Source organism: Ambystoma mexicanum, chromosome 8 (assembly GCF_040938575.1).
Source record: "Ambystoma mexicanum isolate Mex_15411 chromosome 8, UKY_AmexF1_1, whole genome shotgun sequence".
In the NCBI taxonomy this organism is placed as follows: Eukaryota; Metazoa; Chordata; class Amphibia; order Caudata; family Ambystomatidae; genus Ambystoma; species Ambystoma mexicanum.
In genome coordinates, this window is record NC_090929.1 from 172,587,185 (window position 1) to 172,603,829 (window position 16,645).

General features: G+C 46.6%; 1 protein-coding gene across 5 annotated transcripts in view; it reads left to right on the plus strand.

Annotated features, from left to right (window-relative positions):
- The window catches only part of GPSM1 (G protein signaling modulator 1), a 1,136,422-nt gene that overhangs the window by 1,111,258 nt on the left and 8,519 nt on the right, over nucleotides 1-16,645 (plus strand). For all 5 annotated transcript variants that reach the window (XM_069609568.1, XM_069609567.1, XM_069609566.1 and 2 more), the window contains exon 13: nucleotides 6,254-6,462. In XM_069609568.1, coding sequence (XP_069465669.1) covers nucleotides 6,254-6,462 — 209 coding nt within the window. The remainder of the gene's footprint in view (nucleotides 1-6,253; nucleotides 6,463-16,645) is intronic.

A 16,645-nucleotide genomic window follows, 5' to 3' on the forward strand; every position in this document is an offset into this window, starting at 1 on the left:
CCCCCACCAACCTCTGTCTATCCTGATCTTCCTACCACCCTCACCAACTTCCGTACATCCTGATCTTCCTACCACCCCCACCAGCCTATGTCCATTCAGATCTTCTTACCACCCCCACCAACCTCTGTCTATCCTGATCCTCCTACCACCCTCACCAACCTATGTCTATCCTGATCTTCCTACCACCCTCACCAACCTCCGTCTATCCTGATCTTCCTACCACCCTCACCAACCTCTGGCCATCCTGACCTTCCTACCACCCCTACCAACCTATGTCCATTCAGATCTTCCAACCACCCCCACCAACCTCTGGCCACCCTGACCTTCCTACCACCCTCACCAACCTCTGTCTATCCTGATCTTCCTATCACCCCCACCAACCTCCGTCTATCCCGATCTTCCTACCACCCCCACCAACCTCTGTCTATCCTGATCTTCCTACCACCCTCACCAACCTCCGTCTATCCTGATCTTCCTACCACCCCCACCAACCTCTGTCTATCCTGATCTTCCTACCACCCTCACCAACCTCCGTCCATCCTGATCTTCCTAGCACCCCCACCAACCTCCGTCCATCCTGACCTTCCTACCACCCCCACCAACCCCTGTCTATCCTGATCTTCCTATCCCCCCATCAACCTCCGTCTATCCTAAACTTCCTACCACCCTCACCAACCTCCGTCCATCCTGATCTTCCTATCCTGTTCTGAAAATATTGTAACTTCATTTTCACTGCCTCCCTTTTGAATTTTGTAAGGCGCTCCGAGACCCTCTGGGTAAGGCTGAACAAAAATTCAAGTAAAATAAAGTCAATACACCGATAGCAGTGGTTCTCTTCTCCATGCCAGCGGCCACGGGTGCAGCGCTCTATGCAGGCTCCAGGTCTATCGTATTGTGTCAATCGATTAACAATTTGATCCAGATTCACAGGTGTGCCAAAACATTTGCACTATGCCACAAATCACTCTGGCATAAGTACCAGGGAAGAACCTATGTGCCCCGTTCATATTTCCCCTGGAGAACAAGGGTGGTGAATAGATTTGCTCCGTTTCTTCTGCACGGGTGCACACCCAATGGAACATTGCTCCGGGGTCATTCCAATTTGCAACTGGTGAAAACCTCCCAAGATGTTTTAGAAATTGTGCAAGAAATGCAGCAGGACTAAAGGTAGACCAGGGGGCTAGGCTAAACCGAAAAGCCCACTTAAACATGCCTTATTAGAAGTATCTTATAAGAGCCTGTGACAAACCAGTGTTATTTTGGGAAGAACTTCCTAAGGACTTATCCATTGGTGGACGGGCCTATCAGGAAATCTGGGAGTTCCCGGCGGGCCTCTGCCCCTTGGGCCTCTTTAGTGTTGGTATCCTGGTTGTCTGCTCCTCTTACCCTTTCTCCCATGCTCCCAGCCCCTTCCTTCAATCTCTCTTCTCCCCCTGCATCCCTTTGAAGTAAACAATTTGTTACAAAGCCTCACTCTTAGCAAATGACATATGTTCGTGTTTTGCACTGCTTAGCTAGTTGTTAGTCCCTATACATGGACAAACATATTTTTTCCACATTTTCTTCCAGATTTTCTTGAGGGAAAACCTCCCCACCGACCCAACCCCTAGTTGGAAGGGTTGCACTGGATGCCCGGTGTAAAAAAAGGGCCACCCTGAAAAATATTTCCAGGGCCACGATGGCACCCTAATACTTATTGAATTCCCATAAAGTCTTATATAGTTTGAGTGTGAGTTTTGTAAGCTCTCATAGGATTCCGATCAGGGGCGGACTGGCCTATAGGGAACTCTGGAGATTTCCCGGTGGGCCTCTGCACCCTGGGCCTCTTTTGTGTGGTAGTCACAAATTTTCATATAGGAAAAGCATTGAGCTTGCTGAAAATGTATCATATGGGACCACTTTGAACATTATTTCCAGGGCCTCTTTTGGTCCCCAGTCCGCCCCTGATTCCGATAAGATCCTTCTATGAAATTCAGTGAGAAATGTCTGTCCTGGGACTTTGGGTTTCACCCATGTTCTCAAGGGAAGCCAGGAGGCGACAGGCTACTACAGGCCTGGAGTGATCTGCTCAAATCGACTATTTCCCGATACTACCTTGGGCGCTCCACTCGCGTATCTACAAATAAGCAATCGTGTGCTGGGCGGCTCCGGGTTTGTCATAATTGACCAACCGTGTTTAATAACTTATTCTCCTCAGTTGCCATCAATGGCCGTGATTTGTCCATGGGATTAACTATTGTTTTTAAACGGTAATGCGTGGCACAACTAATTTGAGAAGGCGGGATGAAAAATGTTAGGTTCTGTTGTCCTTCTTTCCAGTTTTGAAAGCGCTAGAAAGAATCGCTTTGAGGGTACCAGTTGGCTCTATGCGGCCAGTAAAGCCAGATGCCAGTTCTAGGCTTTGCTTTCACTTTAGTCCACTGCATTCTATTGAAATGGCCCAAAACTACAGCCCCCAGAATGCAGTTATACAAGCATGAAAGCCCAGTACTGCGACACGATGTCGCCAATGATCTGGTAGCATTTGGTAATGTTAGCTATAAGACGCCCTACGTGATAAGGTCGCCAAACAAAATCCCGCGGCCGAAAATACATGGTTCTGGTCATCCAGTGGCTGCATGGTACACCGACCTAGCCAAGGATGGCACTACTGCGCTAACTTCCATTGCACTCGCGTTTTTTAAGACCAATGAGAACCCCAGGGCTTTCCGAATGTGGATTCTCTGCTTTCAGGTAAGGATCTCTGGGCACAGAGCTTTAGTGAAATGTGACATTCCTTGATCAAAAACGCGACCAACCTAAGCAGGCTCGCTGCATCCAGTTTCGGCCCTTCCCGGAGCGGCCATTGGCACAGGAAATTCCCGTAGGGGGCGCTGGCAGTACTAATCCCTCAAGGCGAGACGGTTTCTGGTATTGGCCTTACCAAAGTGGACACCTGCCCCCTCGGCGGGGACTGAGATGAAATCAATTGTGATCAGTAAAGGGGTTCCCCTGAAACACAGCTCGTGTGCTGGTGGAGCAGGTGTGCGTGTCTCTTACGTGTCTTCTTTAGCTCTGCATGGGGCAGTAATGAAGCTTGCCCAGGAATAGGAGTCCCGTCTGGTGATAGCCTCTATTATACTCTGGCCATGTCATAGGAGCCACCAGTGGGTGATGGAAGCACTGCCACTAGTTGGCAGTGTTGCCATGGTGGCTATAATTTATGTATTTATTTATTTGGATTTGTAGAGCGCGCTGCAGCCCACAGGCATCGAGGCGCTATAAGAGGAACGTAAGAAGGCTTGATTCAGAGTTACATGAATGCCGCCATAATTGGGGTGCAAAGTGGCTCACCACTCTCTTGCTGAACTCCTACCAGTGCAGGATTTAAGGCCTCAAATGAAATGAGTTAACAGTTTTCTTCCAGACATCCTCGTGTTTAACTTGGTGCTGTCAGTGCCGGATTAAACCCTGTGAAGGCCCCTATGCAGTCGAAATGTGGGGTGCCCCCACGCAAATTATCTCCCAATACGTTTCTAATTTTCTGAACCGCTTTATTTTGATCCGTTGTCGCGGGGCCCATAAAAGGGTTGGGGCGCATAGGCCAGTGCCTAATTGGCCTAATGGATAATCTGGCACTGGGTGCTGGGATCAAACTCATGCCCGCCGCTCTACAGGAGGCATCGGACAGGGCACCACGTACAGTGTGGCACCACCAACTTGAGACATCCACTACTGTCCAGCCAAAAAGAATCAAAATATGATTCATCTTTATATTAATAAGCATAGTGCAGTGGTACCAGTCTGGGGGGTTCTTCGATGATGGGAAAAGGGGGTTCCATGGAGAGAATGTCTAGCATGTGCTTGAAAACAAAGCATTGGCTAAGGCAAGCTAGAAAGCCCTGAACCCGCTGCGCACATGTTGTGATATAAACCTTGCATTGCCCAGTTTACAGAATGGGACTGATGGAAAGGTTGGGTGCTGATAGTAAGTTATACCTATACTGCCCTTTGGGAATGCCCCTGTGAGAAAGGGGAAATGGAACAAACACCACGGGGTTCCAGCCTGCTTTGCATACAATGAAAGATGTGTTGGCAATATAAGAATGGCTGCAGATATTTGTATGTGACACATAAGTCTATGATAAAAGGGTTGTATGCTTGAATCACTATGCACATAATGCACACGGGCCGGTACGACCTCCTTTCATCGCAGGATGTTTTTTCGCAGGTTTTTTTACAGTGGAATTTTTAACGAAAAAAAATCATTGAAATGTTTAGGGGGTTTGAAAACTATATATTTGGGGTGTGGGTGCTCGGAATATATAAAAAAATAAAGGGGATGGGGGTTGGTGGGGCGACCCCCTCCAAAATAAAAAATGTAATGAATTTTTTCGTAAAATAATCTGCTGTTAAAAAATCCACGCTAAAACAGCTCACGATGAAATGGCATGGAACCCACTGGCTAGGTGCTCTTTTAATTAATCACAACACTTACATAACATTCCAAGCTTTGTAACGCTGGAGCATATATATTCGGATTCAGCCAACCTTCGGATTGGAGCGCGAGGTTACATTTGCCTGTGGCCTCTGTCACTCCCCTGGAGCCCTTTTGCCTCATGCAGAATTTCAGACAGGTCTCAGGAGGAGGGTGGCTTTGCGCTTGCTCAGTTACCAATGCATAGACAACCTGGGCATCAGTGCCTGCATTGGATCTGGGAAGGACTCGTGTGTGCAGGCTTAGAGCATATCTACGGTGCATCCAACTTCAGAGTGCCAACAGCTGCCTTGCAGGTGGCCATGGCCATGGGGTTGCTTATGGTACTGGGACCCAAATGATTGAGGTATGTCACATCAGGGTTAGCGGATTAGGGGCATCCAAAGCCTCGGTGGGATTCAAAGCGGGGGAAGGTGCCCGACTTTCATGGATCTTGTGTATCAAGACTAACCGTAATGGGAGGAAAAGTGGCCCAAGCCAGCAGGCAATGACCAGTGGACCTAGGCCATGATCTACTGCAGCTAAAGGTTCCCTGGTTTCTCTGATCCCTTTTAGGAATGGCTCTTCTCCGTTGGCTTGCTCTCCCTATGGATCTTCACCAGGATGAGGAATGGCTCTTCTGTGTTGGCTTGCTCTCCCTATGGATCTTCACCAGGATGAGGAATGGCTCTTCTCTGTCTGCTTGCTCTCCCTATGGATCTTCACCAGGATGAGGAATGGCTGTTCTGTGTTGGCTTGCTCTCCCTATGGATCTTCACCAGGATGAGGAATGGCTCTTCTCCGTTGGCTTGCTCTCCCTATGGATCTTCACCAGGATGAGGAATGGCTCTTCTCCGTTGGCTTGCTCTCCCTATGGATCTTCACCAGGATGAGGAATGGCTCTTCTGTGTTGGCTTGCTCTCCCTATGGATCTTCACCAGGATGAGGAATGGCTCTTCTCTGTTGGCTTGCTCTCCCTATGGATCTTCACCAGGATGAGGGAGTGATGATCTGTCAAAGATCTCTTAGGACTTGCTCGCAAACCCAGGCTTTCTAGGAGGTCAGAAATGTAGATGCATCCTTTAGGCGCTGTGTGAGGTTTAACGAATGATCCAGAACTGTATCTGTTCGAACTTTCACCTATATTTACTGTGTTGTTTTACATTACAATTCTTATGCTAAGCTATGTGATGTTATTTTGTCCTGTCAATGTGAATGTTGCATTATACATACTATCCATTAGCACCACCAACAGGAGCATCCACCAATCGGATTCCTGCAGACCCTGTCTGAATCTCATGATCCACGCTCCGGTTCAAAGCAACCTGAGCAGTGGACGCACCCTCAGACCATCTTCCCTCCCGCTCCGGCCTCTTCTCTCCTCTCCCGTCCCCCACCCACCAGCTCCCACTCACTTGAATCGGCAACGCACCACACCTCACCGCCCTCCTATGGCAGTTATGGAAATGAAAGAGGGACTCTGCATGGAGCCTCACCTTCCATTTCCATGTCTGGCCTTATGCGAGGATTGGTTTGTGAGAAACAGGTTGAGCTCTCGCAGCAACCTGTTATTTCACACAAATAGCTTGCTGTTAGCACCCTGTGTGTTAGGCTATGGGTGATAATAGCAACAAACACACATTCTGGAGGGGGGGGTCAACTCACAAAGCACATAACACATTCTTGTATCATGCTAGCACATGGGCACACACGTACCCCAAAAGGCATCCATCTGTGTATCAATGTTTACGCCCTGGCGCACTTTTCCTAACGTTACTCTTCGTCTTACCTTCACAGCTCCCACTTCCTTGCTGGCATCGCCACAGACAGAAGAGTTCTTTGACCTGATCGCCAGCTCCCAGAGTCGGCGCCTCGATGACCAAAGAGCAAGCGTGGGGAACCTGCCCGGCCTTCGGATAACTCAGAACAACATGGGCCATTTGATGGTCGAAGGGGACCCCCAAGAGCCCGGGGACGAGTTCTTCAACATGCTGATGAAGTGTCAGGTAGGGGATCTGGGCCCGCGTTGGGAGTATCTGGGCCGTGCATTGGGAGTATCTGGGCCGCTCGTAGGGAGTATCTAGGTATCTGGGCTGCTCGTTGGGAGTATCTTGGGTGCTCGTTGGGAGAATCTGGCCCGCTCGTTGGGAATATCTGGGTATCTGGCCCACTCGTTGGGAGTATCTGGGTACCTGGGATACTCGTTGGGAGTATCTGGGCCGCTTGCTGGGAGTATCTGGGTTTCTGGGCCGCTCGTTGGGAGTATCTGGACCGTTCTTTGGGAGTATCTGGGCCACTCTTTGGGAGCATCTGGGCCGCTTGTTGGGAGTATCTGGCCGTTCATTGGGAGCATCTGGCCCACTCGTTGGGAGTATCTCGGCCGCGCGTTGGGAGTATCTGGGCCACTCGTTGGGAGTATCTGGACCTTTGGTGGTGCTTTGATGGTGCTCTAGGGTTGGATCACCTCCACTGTGGTGAAATGAATGGTACCCCTTGGGAAGCGGGGGAAAGTCTGAAAGTGGATTTGATGGCCCGGGATGTGGATGGAGCAGGGGCGTCCTCGACTCTGGTGAAGGGACTGCGATGAAAAAGAAGAGGACCAGCGGGACTAGGAGATGGCAGCCGTGTCTATGGGGAATAGAGCCTGAACTGTGAGAGTGTGTCGGGGCTTCTGAAGTTGAGCTCTGTAGAGTGTGTGAAAGGGGTGGAAACATCCAACTTGTGAAGGCATGGTGAAGGTATGGTGAGGTCAATAAAAGGGGTAGCGGCGTCTGAACTGTACATTGATGGCTGTCACGTGAGCATGGGGTTGAAGCTGTGATGAAGGGCATATGAAAAGATCAGGGGTGTCTAAGTCGCTGTAGCACGGTGTGGGTATTGTCTACCGTTGTGGCGTGGCGTGCAAGAGGGTCAGTGGCATATGAACTGTGGAGAGATGGCTGGCATTTGTGGGGCATCTGTGCTGCCACAGTATTGGGCACGCGAGGCTAGCCGGGGTATCTAGATAGTGACACTGTGGTGCGGTGCTGGTGCACACCGCTCATCTAAAGAGGTTGCTGGTGTGCAGAACTGTAACGCGGTGTAGTGAGATGGCTGGCACCAGAGCAAGTGGGGCAAAGGAAGTGTGAAGAAAACGCTGCCATCCTGCAAATGGCGTGGAATATTAACTGTGACATAAGGGGCATGAAATGGTGTGCGTGGTGGTATCTGACCTTTAATGATATACCTGGAATCCGATGAAGTGGTTGGGGCAGATCCAAGTCATGGGATATGATGAAGGCTGGTCCAAAACATGTCTAAAAATGGCCTCGTTAAGTGTTTATCAGATATGTGTTCCACACCGGAGTCCTGCAGGGCATCAGATTACTCAGTGGTCACCCCCGGTCGGTGCTGCTATTGTTTTTTAAGTAGGGAGTAGGTGGTGGGTGCAAATGGTCATAGGGACTAGCATGTCCATAGGCATTTAGTAGGCAGATGAAAGGGCAAACAGCACCAAGCAGTCTGTGTGTCCCTCCTCACATCCCACCACGCTCCTGCCTTCCCTTCCCATGTCAATAGTTTTGGCTTATAGGCAGGGTTTACAGCACCACTTAATAGCCCAAACTAAAGGCCCGAGTATGTCGTCCGACAACATAGGCACTTATTCGCAGAGCATTTTCCAATGGGGTTTTGCCATTATAAAACACTTCTGTGAATTAGGCCATAGTCTCCAGGGAAAAGCAGTTCACTTGGGCTCAGGGGTCTGCACCCTTTGGCTCGCCAGATGTTCTTGACTACAGCTCCCATCAACTCCAGTCAGCCTAGTCCATGGTGAGGGTGCTTGGGAGTCTTAGTCCAAACATCTGGAGAGCAAAAGGTTGCACACCCCTAAACATGTATTTGTGCCGGCACAGTCAGCGCACTGGAAAGGCAAATCGCACTTCAAAGTTCAAGATACATGTTCCAGTGCCATTACTTGCAGGGTACCTTTCTCACTGCAGCCATTCTGTTATGGCGATTGATTTCCACTAAAAGGATACCGCTGTGCTGTTCGTAAGCTATTCACCAGCCCCGCCTGCTGAAGTGTCTAGTATTCACACGTGAGCCAACTAGTTCCACCCAGATTCTGCTGTCTGTGGATACTGGATGACTCCTTGTCACAGAGAGGAAACATGCTCCCGTCCTGGGGTTTCCTTTTATAAATCATTGATATCTGGTACTGTTGGCAAATTAGTTCAGTGTTGATGAATGACTCCATAAAGCAAGGGTCACCACAAGTTTTGGACTACAATAACCATCATCCCTAGCCAGAATTGTCAGTGATGAGGTATCATGAGAGTCGTATTCACAACACCTGGAGAGCCAATGGTTGCAGACCCCTGCCACAAAGAGACCTGCAACTGAGCACCGACTTTCAAAGCAGGAATTATTTGGAATAATTCAAATGTCCAGGATTTCCTGTATGGTTTAGTCTGTTTCTAGGTGCTCACACTTCCTGTGCAGATGAAGAGAGCACAGGCACATGGATATAACGTGCTCTGCCAGAATCACACCATTTGGTTTTGTATGATATGCAATGCCACAAGAGCTCACCCTTCACATCCTATAATTCTGCAATGTTGTCTGATTCTCTGGGCTCCCTTTGCCCTGATTCTAGATGTTCCTAGGCACCCGTGTGAATGACCCATTGGGCGACCCTTATGCAGGGGTCCAATACATTGGACACAAACAGGTGAATCCAGGGTGGCTGAGGGACTCAACCTCTCCAGACCTCGATTCACCACCCTTTCATGCCATTACATACTTCTGTGCAAACATATCCGTCACTGCCCAACTCAGCTGTGGCCATTACATTGTTTTTGTAAACATGAAAGGCAAAACAACAGCTTGCCTGGATTCAAGCCTGGAGCCACTTAGTTGGATCTTTGTGGCAAATGCATTAACTTACTGAGCTACCTCAGCAGCAGATGTTATTGTCAGTTTGCTTTTAGTGAACATATTGGCCCATACTGATCCAAAGAATGAGTTCCTCCTAAAAAAACAATAAAAACACTTAAAAAGATTAGAAGCCAGGATCTATATATAATGTTCATTCATTATCTTAGTAAAAAAGAAATTGTGGCCCCTTACTATTTTACCCCCTTGCCAGACCTATTAGCCATTGCTGCATCCATGATGTGGACCTTGGCACCAGCAAGCTGCTGGCGTCTTCTTGGGTCACCCTGGAGGTTCCATTGGGGTCATAATTCGTAATTCAGATTCAAATTCTATGAATTCCTTACTCCACCTTCACCACCCAATGGATCACCCACTGAATTGTGATTCCTCTTCGTTATATAAACTGCTTCATATAAACCAATTTATGCCACCGCATCCATCCTGCTATAATGGCCCGAGAACGTGTTCTACAGAGCGACCCCAGAACCCCCTTCAGTGTCAGGCGGCCACTTGAGCCCCAAGAAGTAATCTCCATTACCACTAAAGTGAATCTTGACAAAACCAAGGTCTGGAAGACACCACCTGGGAATCCTGAGGGGTCTGGGAAAGAACCCCTAAGTACAAGCATCACGAGGTCTCGGAGAGACCTGTTCAGAAGCAGCCCATGATATGAGAGAGCGAGCATCCCATTGGGGTACCATGAGCTAGACCTGTTGAGAAGCAGCGGAAACCCATGATCCGATCAAGAGCAACCCATTGGGGTACCATGAGATAACCAAGGTCTGGCATAGACCTGTTGAGAAGCCGAAGAAAGCCATGATCTCACAGAGAGAGAGCAGCCAGTTGGGGTACCATGCGATAACCAAGGTCTGGGAGACACCTGTTCAGAAGTAGAAGAAACTCGAACACGAGAGAGAGAAAGAGAGAGCGAGTGAGAGAGAAAAAAATTAAAAAATCCCATTGGGGTACCGTAAAATAACCAAGGTCTGGCAGAGACCTGTTGAGAAGCAGAAGAAACCCATGATCTTAGAGAAAGCGCTGCCCATTGGGTTAAAATGAGATAACCAAGGTCTGTCAGAGACCGCTTGAGAAGCAGAAGAAACCCTGATGAGAGAAAGACAGAGAGAGCGAGAAAGAGAGAGGTGAGAGAGAGAGAGAGAGAGAAAATATCCCATTAGGGTACCGTAAAATAAAGATGGTCTGGCAGAGACCTGTTGAGAAGCAGCGGAAACCCATGATCTCAGAGAGAGAGCAGCCCATTGGGCTACCATAAAAAGCCCAAGGTCTGGCAGAGACCTGTTCTGCGTCATGGGGAAGTCACGATCTGGGGCGAGTCTTCTGTGAATACTAAAACACCTGGGCTGAAAGACAGATCAAGAGACTAGGATTAAGCCTGTATTAAGGAGTCAGAGAAGCATATGGCCTGGGAGAGGTCTTCTGAGATGTTAATACAGGAAGAAGAGGCAGAAAGGCCCAGCCTGTGAGACCATCTGAAAGAACCTTCCTATGAGAACCTCTTTTCCATTTGTGTCATAGTAGATTAAGGTGGAACTTTGAAGATTGGCTTTTGAGAAGGATTGTGTTGGCAAAGCTTTGAGACATTTGTGTTGCAGTTTAGGGTTAGCCCGATGCAAGGGATTTACTAAGACTTGGATTCTGATCTTTTCATCGGCCCCCTCTTTTGGATATTAAGTTATAGTATAGGGTGTCTCAAGACGAGATGAAGACTTGTAAGATTAGGTGGAGAACTTTATCATTTGAACCAGAACTTGCAGAGGTAATGGATGCCTTGAAGAAGCCTCCACTTTGTTCACCCATCCTTTACACTGTTTGCTTTAGACCAATCCCTATTAGTTGTAGAACACACTCTAGGGCCTATAGACATTTGTTCAACCCTTTTTCTGCTAAAACCCATAAAAAAGATAGTTTGTTCTACTGCCCTAATTATGAATCGTGTGTCTGATTGCTCAGCTTTGTATGAAAAAATGTTCAATAAAGACATATTGGATAAAAAAAAATCAAAAACAAGGTATTCTGGGCTTTACCTTCATTCAACTTTCAGCAGTCCCACATTAGTCAGATTCACAAATGAAAGGCTGGGGTCAGGGTTTAAGAGGTTGGGGTTCGAGGTTAAGGATTAGAAGTTGGATTTAGAGGTTATGGTGTAAGGTTTGTGCTGGTAGTTGATTTGGAGGTTGTGAGTTAGATGTTTGGTGCTTAGAGGTTGTGGTGTAAGGTTGGCGTTGGTGGTTAATTTGGAGGTTGAGTGTTAGAGGTTTGGGTTCAGAAGTTGTGGTGTAAGTTTGGCATTGCTGCTGGCATTGGAGGTTCACGGTTAGATGTTGGGTTTAGAGCTTGTAGTGTAAGGTTGGCATTAGTGGTTGATTTGGCGGTTGAGGGTCAGATGTTGGGGTTTAAAGGTTGTGGTGTAAAGTTGGAGTTAGTGGCTACATTAGCGGTGGAGCATTAGGGGCTGGGTTAGATGTTTGGGTCCAGAAGTTGTGGTATAAGGTTGGCGCTAGTGGTTGATTTGGAGGTTGAGGGTTAGGGGTTGTGGTGTAAGGTTGGCATTAGTGGTTGCATTAGAGGGTCAGGGTTAGATGGTGGGCTACAGTTTGTAGTGTAAGGTTGGCGTTAGTAGCTGATATGAAGGTGGAGGGTTAGATGTTGGATTTAGAGGTTGTGGTATTAGGTTAGTGTTAGTGGTTGATTTGGAGGTGGAGGTTTAGATGTTGGATTTAGAGGTTGTGGTATTAGGTCGGTGTTAGTGGTTTGGAGGTGGAGGTTTAGATGTTGGATTTAGAAGTTGTGGTATTAGGTTGGTGTTAGTGGTTGATTTGGAAGACAAGGGTTAGATGTTGGGTTTATAGGTTGTGGTGTAAGGTGGGCGTTAGTGGTTGCATTGATGGTTGAGGGTTAGAGCTTGGGTGTAGAGGTTGTGATATTTGTTTATTTATTAAGCGCACCGAACCCTGGGGTATCTGGGCGCATTACAAGGTTACAGATTTGCAGGTTACAAGAAAAAATGTATCATACAAGACAAAAACAAATGGAAAAATGACAGAGTTACATATGTTACAGGATGAAGACAGTAGGTATAAGATAAAGTATGGTAGATTGCAAGTATGTACAACTTATTCATACAGATATTTACAGGGGGTCAGAGAAATGCAAACTTTACATATCACAGGAACGGAGCCAGGATTTGGTATTTTTCCTAACGCTAGGGTAGGAGGGTTCGGCTCCAAGATTAACGGGTAGTGTGTTCCAAAGTTTAGAGGCCATGACTGGCAAGCTACTTCCACCTGCTATTTGTAATTTAAATCTAGGTACATTTAGACAGTGTAGCAGTCCAGATCAGGTAGGATGTGTTGTGTTTCTTTGCCCCTAAATACCTTGTTGACATATTTGTCAGAGTTAGAGGGGCATTTGTGCGTCAAGTATAAGGTTTTGTATTTAATTCTATCTCTGACTGCGAGCCAGTTTAAGCTGCGTCTGATCTCAGAGATATGCTGGGTTCTTGGAATGTTGAACACACTTCTTAATGCGTTGTTCTGTAGTATTTGGAATTTTTTCAGATTGTAATTGCTTGTGCCTAGATATAGGGCATTGCAATAATCTAATGTTGATAAGCTGAATGCTCTGGCCAGTATGTTACAGCTGTCTGTAGAGATGAAAGGTTTACAAGCATTGATTAATTTACAGGTGTAGGCAGTGGAGGATGCAGTGGCATTAATCTGTTTCTTTAAATTTAGAGCTGAGTCAAGGTAAAAGCCTAAGGTTTTCACCTGCTTGGAGACTTTAATGTGGTTACCGTCGATGTTGAAAGAGTTGAACTGATTGCTCAGATTGTTTAGTTTTACTGTGGACCTGACCAGGAGAAGCTCTGTTTTCTCGTCACGTATGCATAAGACGTGGGTAGCCACCCATGCCTGAATCGTTAACAAAATTTTGTTTATTAGGGTGGGTTCGGTTTCATGATCGCCAGTGACAGGGATGAGAATCTGAGTGTCATCTGCATAGTTGGTGTAGATGACACCCAGACTATCAAGATCGTTGAATAAAGGCTTAGTGAATATATTGTACAATGTGGGTGAGACACAGGTCCCTGTGGGACTCCACATGTGATAGAAATAGCTTCCACTGCAGCGTTATGTGAAAAGACTCTGACAGCACGATTATCAAGGAATGATTGATTCCAGGCTGTGGCTTCCTGGGAGAAGTGTGCTGCTGAGGTAAGATGGTTGCAACGGACCTTGTGGTTAACTAGGTCAAATGCAGCCGAGAGATCTAACAGGAGGAGGAGGAGAGCAAGTTTCCCATTGTATTTTAGGCTGTCCATTTGATTCTTCGAATCTAATAAGGCAGATTTAGTTCTGTGTCTGGGTCTAAAGCCAGATTAACTCAGACCTAGGAGGCTGTTAATTTCAAAGTAGGACTGAATCTAGAGATAGGCGGCTCAATCTAAGATTTTAAGAAGGAAAGGGACAGTAGTTATAGGCCTGTAATTGGTGGGTATGTTGGGATATAAGTTTTTTTTTTTTAGGAGCAGGAGGACCTATGACTCTTTTAAATTAGAGGGGACAGTGCATGAGTTGAAGGAAGCATTAATGAAGGTAGAGATGAAAGGTTCTAGTTCCCTAGCTGCCTCTTTAATTGAAGCATTGCAAGGTTTTGTCTGAGTTGGGTGTGATTTTGGAATAGGATGATCCTTGGTTAGATTAAGTTTCTTATTTTCAATTATCTCTTGGAGAATTCTGCTTTTATTGGCTAGTGCAGTTTGAATATTGGTACACCAGGTCTTATCCTTGGTGCATGTTTCTGTTCGGGCTAAGGGTGACTCTAGCTCTTTTAGGATGTTAAAAAGTTCTCTAGTACTTGATTTAGCATTGTTTATCCTATCGTTGAAAATGTCTTTTTTCGTTTGACTTATCGCCCTTTTATAGTGTTTAGATATAGTAGTACATTTTTCTTTGTTGTTAACTGTTGGGTTGGTCTTCCAGAAGGTTTCTGCACTTCTTTTCTTGTTACCCAGGGTTTTAAGGTCCGGCGTAAACCAGGAGTTAAGATAGGCTAGAGGTTTCTCTTTACGCATTTTTAAAGGTGCTAACTTGTCAATTGCTAGATTGTGTTGTTATACAGATCGATTAATGCTGTTGGGTTTAGGTTAGTGAATTTATGTCTTGTGATGGGGTGGACTAGTGGCAGTAGATTGTCAACCGTGATATTGCGCTTATTTCTAGTTAGTGTTGGTGGGGCCATGGGGTTTGTGGTAGGATGTGGCCTGACTGGTAATGAGAAGGAGATCAGATGGTGGTCCGTCCAAGCACATTGTTCAATAGCTGTAATATTGCTATTCCAATTGAGGTCAGCAAGCCAATCTAAAGTTCTTCCTTTGTTATATGTTGGCATATTGATATGGTGGGTAAAACCAAGTTCAGTGATAGAATTTGCCACGGTGGAAGCGTTGTTGTCATTAGGGTCGTTCAAGCCAAGGTTGAAATCACATAGAAGCATGATCTGGGAGCCGGGTTTGGTGTTGGTGGGGAGTATAGAAGTCATATCTTCCTCGAAGGAAGCTATTGGACCAGGAGGTCGGTATATAAGATGCAACGTTATTGGACATGATGGCGAAAGTGGCATTTTAACTGTAAGGAGTTATCCTGAGGGGAATGAGGATTGTGGGACTACTCTGAGCCCTAGGCTAGTTCTAGCGATGAAAGCAATACCTCCTCCTCAGGAGGTTTCTCTATCTGACCTTACTAAGGTATATTTGTTGGGTACTGCTAGAGATAGAAAGGGGCCTGCTGCGGCATGCAGCCAGGTTTCCGTTATTGCTAAGAGGTTGAATTGGTTTGAGGTGATTAAGTCTGTGATATCTATCGCATGGGCTACCATAGACCTAGCATTGATCAGAGCCCATTTGATATGGTTTAGGTTGATAGCAAGATAGGTAGGCAAAGGGGCGATAGTATTTTTAAGGTGGTTCTTAGTTTTAGTGTTGGACTTGGTTCTTGATCTGTGATTCTGTGCCGGTGGAAGGTTTTTTTTGGAGTTGGTACGATTGTTGGTAGGTAGTTGGTGCCAAAGTTTAATCTTGACCCAACCCTGAGGTTTCTATGGATGGTCGAGCAAGGCTGGTTAGGGGTAGGTTTGGATGCGTAGCGTAGAATCCATTGTGTGGGGGAGAGTGGGGAGTGCTGGCTGGCAGTGAAGTGAGACATCTGAGTAGGGATGCACGCGTCTATAAGACATGGTGGTAGGAATGGGGTAGGAATGATAGATTTTGAAGGCGGGAGTGCTGGGCACATGGTTGGAGAGAACCCAAATGTATACAAGGATGACATTCTAATATGGGTTGTGGTGCTGTTTGGGAAGATGCTGTCTCGGAATACCCAAATTAATGTGATCGCTAATATTGCAGGTTCAGGTAATATTCTAAGCATCTGGAGGTTAGAAAGTCTAGCAGTATGAAGATGGTACATGATTTGCGGTGTCAATTTTACATGCATATAGTACCTGGAGTTAAACACAGAGTCGTTTGTAATCAATTTCATACACATAAACGGTGGTGACAAATCGGAAGACTATGCATGGATTGCAGTGTATAAGGCAATGTCTCACACACTGTTAGTTCACTGATACATGCTATGACGGTTACGTTTCAGACTGTGAATAACAGGTGGTGTCAGTAAGCTAGGTGGAAAGGCGCTACTCTGAGGTCAGCAGATGTACAATGAAATACGCACCATTCAAGTCTAGAGCAATTAAGTTAGGTTGGCAGTAGTGGTTGCTTTGGAGGTGGAGGGTTAGATAATGGGTTTAGGGGTTGCAGGGTAATGTTGGCAGTAGTGGTTGCATTGGAGGTGGAGGGTTAGGTGTTGGGTTTAGAGGTTGTGGTGTAAGGTTGGTGTTAGTGGTTTATTTGGAGGTCGAGGGTTAGATGTTGGGTTTAGAGGTTGTGGTGTTAGGTTGGCGTTAGCGGTTGATTTGGAAATCGAGGGTTAGGGGTTGTGGTGTAATGTTGGCCTTTGTGGTTGGATTGGAGGCAGAGGGTTAGATGTTGCGTTTAGAGGTTGGGTGTTAGGTTGGCATTAGTGGTTTGATTTGGAGGTGCAGTGTCAGATGCTGGGTTTAGAGGTTGTGCTGTAAGGTTGACACTAGGGGTTGATTTGGAGATTGAGGGTTAAATGTTGTGCTTGGGGGTTGTGGTGTAATGTTGGCATTAGTTGTTTGATTTGGAGGTTGATGGTTAGATACTGGGTTAGAGGT